This window comes from Schistosoma haematobium, chromosome 1, assembly GCF_000699445.3.
Source record: "Schistosoma haematobium chromosome 1, whole genome shotgun sequence".
NCBI classification, from domain to species: domain Eukaryota; kingdom Metazoa; phylum Platyhelminthes; class Trematoda; order Strigeidida; family Schistosomatidae; genus Schistosoma; species Schistosoma haematobium.
In genome coordinates this window covers 5,949,341-5,958,748 of record NC_067196.1, presented here as the reverse complement: position 1 = coordinate 5,958,748, position 9,408 = coordinate 5,949,341, and the positions used below count along the sequence as shown (strand labels likewise).

The window sequence follows — 9,408 nt, the reverse complement described above, 5'->3', positions numbered from 1 at the left end:
TTCGCACAAATTCCCATTTTGATAATAATCATATGCTCACTAGTGACTAGCTTCAAGATAGATTTCCTGGAGTTCTAGGGAGAACCAGTGATCAGTGGAATTCAACCAGGTCTGTTATGAGATAGTAACTCACTGAAGACAATGGTGGATGTATCGCTCAATTTCATGAATTAGTTTAAGTTAGACATTAACACCGTCGATCTAATTGTTAAGTGATCGCGTACGCAAGACTGACAGTTCATGGGTTAGAATGTCTCGAGGCAGGATCGTGAATACTCACTGCAAAAGACAAGTCCAAAAATAGAATGAAACCACCATCCAGTGTTCCCAGGTTTTCCATTAACTCATAATCTCAACTACTCAAATTACTACAATATCCACAAAAACCCATTCTGATATTAAATTCCAGTTTCACAATTTTTAAAACAAATCAATTTGGCAGATTGAAATCATGAGTCAATTGAGGCTAGACCACCATGGGAAACTTGGAAGTACTGGACGGCAGTTTCGTCCTAGTATGGGACTCCTCAGCAGTGCGTATCCACGATCCCGCACCCCACGAGATTCGAACCCAGAACCTATCGGTCTCGCGCCAAGTCCTTAACCAACTAGACCACTGAGCTTCCAGGTTTTCCATGGTGGTCTAACTTCAATTGGCTCATCATTTCAATCTGTGAAATTTCTAAAATCTCCACAAACCCCTTCTGATAATAAATCACTTAGAATGATCAAATTTTCACTAGTCTATGCTTCATTTTTAAGGATGACAAATTGTATATTGAATACACAACATACAAACATTCTGTTTACATATTCATATATATATATGTGTGTGTATAATGTCACATAAATGAACATCCAAATAAGGAAGTACGCCTGTAATTAACAATAATAAGGATTATATTCACATATTATTGAAATAGGTCATTCGTAGTTAATGTTTCAGACATGATTTTATAGATCATATGAAAGTCATTATATGGTGATACATGCATATGCTGATTATACGTGTACATACAATAAGACAATTAGACATGTATAAAAGTTCATTATGAAAATAGTATATAAACCGATCATCATTTATAACATTTCATTCATAATACGCTATATGAATAATTATGATGATGTTAACATTCATTCTGTTTACATTAATTCTACATATACATTGTAATACTGATATTCATACAACTATTTCTATTAAGGATCAACTAGATAATGATCTAGATCCATTGAATATAACAAATGATCCTACTGCTACTACTACTACTAATAATAATAATAATACAGACACCATTTCATCTATATTCAATCCTAATGTAACTTATGTCATTTTACCAACAGTATTTTATTTAGGTCAAACTAATTTAATTACTGTACGTAGTCGTGAACCAAATACACAATTATATATTTCTATGAATGTCACTGACTTATTACCGAATATAATTGAAGATCCAAATCAAATTTATTCTTTAAAACAATTAAATACAACAGATTATTGGTATGGTTTAGATATACCATATGAAATCCCGTTTATTTTTACACATGATCATTCTATATGGGTTAAATTAATATTTCATTTTACCCATTGTTTAAATAACAAAACCAATCTTATCTCCAATAATCATCATAATAATAGTGAGAAGAATGGATCATGTATTGATTATAAAACAACTGAAGTAATCCATTCTATTCAATTAAAACAATTACCATTAATTACATTTGGTGAAACGGATAAACCAATTTATAGACCTGGTGAATATGTACGTTTTCGTTTTTTAACCTTAAATATTCATAATTTATTACCGATATCAACGAATATTTTGTTGCCAACAAAGAAATTATTCATACAAAAAGGTTCTAAAGGTCAATTAATTGAAATGAATCAATTAGACTTATATAATTGGTATCATATTATATATGATAGTATTACTATTATAGATCCTATGGATAATACTATGAAACAATGGTTAAATCTAACATCTAAACAAGCATATAACTTAACTTTCCCTATATTAAATAATAGTAAAGAAGGTAAATGGAGAATACAAGCTACTATTAAAAATCATAATATTGAAACACTTGAATTTACAGTGAAAAAATATACATTACCAAAGTTTACTGTAACATTAGAAACACCGAAAAATTTTACTATGGAATCAAAATATGTTCAATATTCAATCTGTGCAAAATATACAAATGGACCACCATTAAAAGGTTATATACAATCCATATTATGTGCATGTCATGAATATATATGGGATAAACAATTTTCTAAATTAGATAATGAACAAATTATTCAATCATTATTAAATACACCTAAATGTCCATCGGATCATTATGAAACAAAAACAAGACCATGTATTATCATGAATTATCCCTTAGATACAAATGGTTGTAAACTAGTTAATATATCAACTCATCCATTTGCCTTAGCAACTAATCAATATTCGAAATGGCAACAAATAAGTATATTATGTACACAAGTTATAGAAGAGGATACAAATTCTAAATTATTTAATTGTATCAAAGGTGATCTGATTCAACAAATTTATCAACCAAGTATACAATTAGAATTACCACAAGTATATAAATCAAAATTACCAATTTTAGGTAAAATTAAATTAAAAAATTTTGATAAAACTATAAATTATAGTGTGAAATTATCTGTGACAGATCAAAAATGGGGTTGTTATTGGCAAAATCTGGATCAAAGTAATGAACATTATTTAAATATTCTGCCAATAAATTCATCTGGTGAAAGTACTTTTTCTATACCACCAATTACATCAAAACATTCTATATCAATTGAAGCTGAATTATTATCATCATCAACGAATTCAACAAATTCATCATTATCATCATCATTGACAAATAGCACCAATTCAATGAATCAAAATCCATCACATTTTTATTATTGGTCATCTAAACAACCATGGATACAAGAGAATAGAATTATTGAAAGTGTTATATTAAGATCATGGGATTCAATCAATCAAATTTATTTACAATTATGGCCACCACGTGATAAAATTATGACAACATGTCCAAATAGAATCCAATTAACATTATTATCAAATATACGTTTATCAGATAAAGCAATTTTTATAGAATCTGTGATCAGGGGTAAACATCAACAAATTATTATACCAGCATTGAATAAACTACCTAATCATTTAGATCATAATGATTATTGTATTAATCGTGATGATGAATTTGGTCATTATAATTGTTTAAGTTGGAATTCAACAGAAATTCAATGTTTACCTGGTTGGACTGGTGAAAATTGTTTAATTCCTATATGTTCTATAGAATGTAGTAAAAATGGTGGATTTTGTTCAAAACCTAATCAATGTCAATGTAAATCAGGTTGGACTGGAATAACATGTAATCAATGTATTAAACGTGAAAATTGTTTACATGGTAAATGTTTACTTGGTAATGATTGTGTATGTGATTCTGGTTGGACTGGTTATTTATGTGATAGTAAAAAAGTAATTTATGAAAAATTTGAAGATGATAATGAAACAAATCATACAGAAAGTGTTACCGAGGAAATAACTAATCAACAACCTGTGGAACATTCTATCACAAATTCATCAAATGAAAAGATAAATATAAAACCAATTCGTACACTATATCAACGTAATATAGAATTTCAAATTGATGGTTCATGGGGACCACAATTTACTGCGATACTTTATATTCATCATTATCATCATCAGCAGCATGATCAAATGATACCTGAAATTATTTCCACACAAATTACAATAGAACAAATTGATAATTGTTCAAGTAATGCTATTGCATTACAATCAATATCTAATCAAACTAATTTAAAATTAAGTCAAACAATAGCAGATCCTGGTGAAAAAATTCAAATGATTATCAATCCACAAGGTTTATCTCAATCAATCAATCATTCTGATATAAAATCAATAAAATTCCATCAATATTATGATCAAGATCAATTATTCAATGAATTATGCTTTATTCGTATTTCTGATATATCATTAGATAATTACCATGGTGATAAAAATTTAATCAATTTACAATATTTTAATAATAAATTAATTGAATTTATTAAAGAAAGTGAATATAGACCATTAATTGCTAGTTCAACACAAGAAGCATTTTTAGCTGCTGGTTTTCAAATTGGTTCAACTTATCCAGAACCAACTTTTATTCAACGTGTTTATCCATGTCCTTATTTAGCTTATTCAAATTCATTAGATATTGTAATGGATGATAGTGTTGATGATAGTGTATATAAAACAGGAAATTCTCAAACAGATTCATTACGTAAAAAATTACATCATGTAATGAAACCAAGATTAAGAGATTTCTTCCCTGAAGTATGGTTATTCGATGTTATACCGATTACTAATTTACCAATTAATGATGCTAATAATGAAAATGATATTAAAAATATCGAATTCAAACAAACGAATACATTAAAAGGTATTGAACTTAATCTTACTGTACCAGATACTATAACAAGTTGGAGAACATCAGCTTATTGTACAACAAAAGAGAATGGTTTATGGATTGGTGAACCACAAATTTTAACTGTAACTATGCCATTTTATATTGAAATCACTTTAACAAAAGAAATGAAACGTGGTGAAATTTTACACATTCCTATTAGTATCTTTATATTAGATAGAAAATATCTAAATCCTATTCATAATCACCTTAATCAAACAGAATGTTATGCTACTATAATGAGAATACAATTAAATAATACGGAATGGTTAATAACTACATCCAATGAATTTACTGGTTGTATATGTTCTGGTGAAAAATTAACTTATTTAGTTGGTTTATTACCACAACAATTAGGTCAATTAAATGTAACTGTTGAAGCATTTGCTAGTAAACATGGTGAATCTTGTGAATTCATTCAAACAAATAATAATGATAGTAGTCAAAGTTTAATAGTTGAATCACAAATGAAAATAAATCAATCTAAATTATTATCTGATAAAATAACTCGTCAAATTCATGTCATCCCTGAAGGTATTCAACAAGAAACAACACTTAGTGATATTATTTGTTTAAATGAACAACAAACTACATCAATGCGTCATTTTGAATTTATGATACCTAATGATATTATTAAAGATTCATTTCATAGTTATATATCATATAGTGATGAAGTATTAGGACCAGCATTAGTCAATTTAGATAATCTTATACGTTTACCAACTGGTTGTGGTGAACAAAATATGATATTAGTAGCACCAAATGTTTATATATTAGATTATTTAAAATCTACACCAAATACTGGATTCAATGATAATAAAGAAAAATATATACAATCAGCTCAATCTTATATTGTATCTGGTTATTATCAACAAATGAAATATCGTCGTGATGATGGATCATTTTCTGCATTTGGTCAATCGGATAAACATGGTAGTACATGGTTAACAGCATTTGTATTACGTGTATTTGCTAAAGCTTTTCTATTACAATCCAATTTAACGATTGATTGGAATCATTTATTTAATGGTATTATAAATTACTTATTAACTCATCAAAATAATGAAACTGGTTATTTTGAAGAATATGGTAAAGTATTATATTCTCCATTACAAGGTATTAGTGGGATAGATGAAATACAATGGAAAGATATTCTACTAACAAGTTATGTTAGTTCAGCATTATTTGAAATACAATCAACATGGAATAAAGATAATCATGAGAATTATTTGCATGTTAAAAATTATACTACTGAAATAAATAGATCATTTGATAATGCTTTCAAATGTATAAATAATAAATTAATGAGCCTTAATTCTTTGAAAGAGATACCTACATCAGTACTTGTTCAATTAAGTTATACTTATACAATAATTAGACCATATGATGATATAACTATACAACTTCAAAATGAAACAATCCATAGAAAACAAATTGAACATGATCAATTTGGTACAAAAATATATTGGTCAATAAATTCTAATGAAAATCATAGCATAGTAACTGAACAAAATCAAAATGAACCACGTAATTTAGAATTAACAGCTTATGCATTTTTAATGTTCAATTCTATGAATCAATCTATTCATGATTTATTTCCAATGATTCGATGGATTAGTTCAAAACAAAAATCAAATGGTGGTTTTTATTCCACACAAGATACAGTACTTAGTCTTGAAGCAATTGCTGAATTTGCTAAACGATTAGGTTTATCAAAATCTTTAGATTTCAATGTATCTTCAAATCTACTTATGATTTCAAATAAAATGAATTATGGTAATTATACATTGAATGATTTAATGACACCAGATAAACGACAAGTGATTAATCAAATTGAATTACCTCAATATCATTTCAATGATCATAATGATAAGATTATACATTCTATTTGGGAATTAAAAACGAATCAATCACAAACCGATTGTATATTAGTACAAAATACATTTATATATAATTTACCTGAAAAGAGAAATATTAACAAAAAGATTAAATTATCTTTGGATATTATTCAACAAAATCAATTATCAGATATGAACTGTAAATTAGCTACATTATCCATGTGTTTACAATTAAATCATATGAAAAATTTAAGTACTATCAGTACTGGAATGTTATTAATACGTGTTGCTATGGTAACTGGTTGGGAACCAATATTAGAAGAATTACATTTACAATTAGGTTCTGATGATGAATCCTTAAGAAAATTTACTATCAATGATCAAAATGAAATTTCATTATATTTTGATGAATTCTCTCAAAATGAAACAATGAAATTCGATGGTGATTGGACAAAATTAAAACGATGTGTTAATTTACCATTAAAACAAAAACATTATGTACAAAATGCTAAATTAGCAACAATCACTGGTTATGAATATTATACACCAGATGAAAGTGTTACAATCCCTTATCAATTAGATGAATGTAAACAAGGATGGAATATCACTATCAATGAATCATCAATAGATCATTTTACTGAATCTATCATAACTACTGATAGTTCTATAGAGAATATAATAACTCCACAAATGAAACCAATTTGTCCATTATGTATAGATCAAATGAATAATACAATATTACTTGCTGATGAACTATTTACATCCGTATGTAATTATACTAATGGTATATTTCTTATCAAAGTATTAGAATATAATAATAATAATACTATAGATGTTACAATGATTCAAATATCACAATCTGGTTATACAGCGAGTTGGAATACAACTATATTGTTACCTAATCTTATAGAATGTTCATGTCAATTAATCCATACACATCAGTATTTAATATTATTTTTTGATCAATATACTACTATTTATCAAGGTATTGCTCAAATTGATTTCAATACATTAAATATAACCGCTAAATTGATATCTACTAATGATATATTACCTCATTTAGAATTAGCATATCAAAAATGGTTAACTATATCATCTAATTTAACTATTGATGAAGATTCTAATTATTATGATTTCTTTACTTATAATTGTAAACGATTACCATGGATAATTAAATATATTGAAGAGCGATTTATGAATTAAACCATTTGTAATATGAAATAATGATAAGTTTTGGAAAAACAAAAAAGAAAAACTAGAAAACAAAAAGAATAATCATTTTACCCTTTTGCGTGGGCGTATGTATCTGTGTGTGTGTGAATTCACCTTGACGACATATTTTGTGCTTATGATTATTATGATCCTCTTTTTTCCCCAAGTAAATATTGATTAAAGAATAATCCTTTTTTGTTTTTTTTTGTGTGTGTGTTTAAATGAATAAAAACTTTATTTAATCAATAATTCGTTTTGATATTAATTAATTTTCTTCGCTCAATTCGTTCCTTCTTTATTTACCAAAAGGCAAAATGGGAATTTTCACTAAATTATAGTCTAGATGATCATATTCATTATCAATATCTGAAAGATGGAATTATTGGTAATGGTTTTGATCGAGTTTTGTTCTTTGAGCTGATTGTGTTTTTTGTTCATTTACTTACTTACTTACTTACTTACTTACTTACTTACTTACTTACTTACTTACTTACTTACTTACTTACTTACTTACTTACTTACTTACTTACTTACTTACTTACTTACTTACTTACTTACTTACTTACTTACTTACTTACTTACTTACTTACTTACTTACTTACTTACTTTCGCCTGTTACTCCCAATGGAGCATAGGCCGCCAACCAGCATTTTCCAATCCACTCTGTCCTGGGCTTTCTTTTCTAGTTCCATCCAATTCTTGTTCATTTTCCTCATATCTATCTCCATTTTCCGACGTAATGTGTTCTTTGGACTTTCTCTTTTCCTCTGGCCTTGAGGATTCCATGTGAGGGCTTGTCTTGTGACGCAGTTGTGTGCTTTCATCAATGTGTTCTTCCTAATTTATTCCTCCACTGGGATCTGGTTTGTTCTTTCCCACAGTAGGTTGTTGCTAATAGTGTCCGGCCAATGGATCCGAAGTATTTTGCGTAGACAGCTGTTAATAAGCACCTGTATTTTATGGATGATGGCTTACGCAGTTCATGTAATAGGTAAATATTACATGTTTGTGTGTAATTTTTAACAGAGATTTGGTTTTGAGAGTCTAGATTTATCTTGTAATCATCTTTCATGAACATATCATTCTAGGTCAATCAGGTTAGTAGGATAAAAGATAGAAATATAGTAAAAGTTAGAGAGAAAAATAACATTTTTAATAAAGATCATACATAGTATGGTACACTTACTTATTGAAGACAATGGAAGATGGTCGCACAATATTTTGGATTGGTTGGAGTTAAACATGAACACCGTTGGATGTTGGCTTACTGATCTACATGTTAAGCGAAAGTACTGGGTTCTAATCCTAAATTCAGGATCGTGGACGTGAACTATTAAGAAGTCTCATAATAGAATGAAACGGTCATGTAGTGCTTCCAGGTTCTCAATAGTGGTCTAACATTGATCGGTTCATGATCTCAATTAGAAAAGAATGTGTTTAACATAATCAACACTCAAAACATTTCAGATAACGTTACGCCTTTGACCTCAACACAGCAATTTAATTAAATTTAGCGAATATTAACTTTTAATTAATCATACTTAAAAAGTGAAGTTATTCAGAAAGTTTAATTAAATTGCACCAAAACCTCTAATAACCAAGTAACACTAACAAATTAATTGATCACTGGGTGGCGATCAATGTCTAGTCCTTATTAGTGCAGATCGAATGCCATCGATCATGTTGCAATGTGGCCACCAGTCTAGGTGACTCAACACTGCGGCTCGGATAGCTCAGTGGTAACGTCTCTGACTGTGAAGCTGGGTGACACGAGATCGAATTTTCCAGGGAGCATCAGGCCCCTCAAGATTACAGGTACACCTTGCTGACAAGTGCCAAGTAGCACGAAACCCGTGTCCAGGGTTTCCTGCCGACT

General features: G+C 28.6%; 1 protein-coding gene across 1 annotated transcript; it reads left to right on the top strand.

The window, feature by feature from the left end:
• Positions 1–1,092: 1,092 nt before the first annotated feature.
• A2ML1 (C3 and PZP-like, alpha-2-macroglobulin domain containing 8) lies at positions 1,093–7,523 on the top strand (the record flags this gene model as incomplete). Its single annotated transcript, XM_012945269.3, has 1 exon — positions 1,093–7,523. The coding sequence occupies exon 1, from the start codon at positions 1,119–1,121 to the stop codon at positions 7,521–7,523; it is 6,405 nt and encodes a 2,134-aa protein (XP_012800723.2). The 5' UTR covers positions 1,093–1,118.
• Between the last annotated feature and the right edge of the window lie 1,885 nt (positions 7,524–9,408).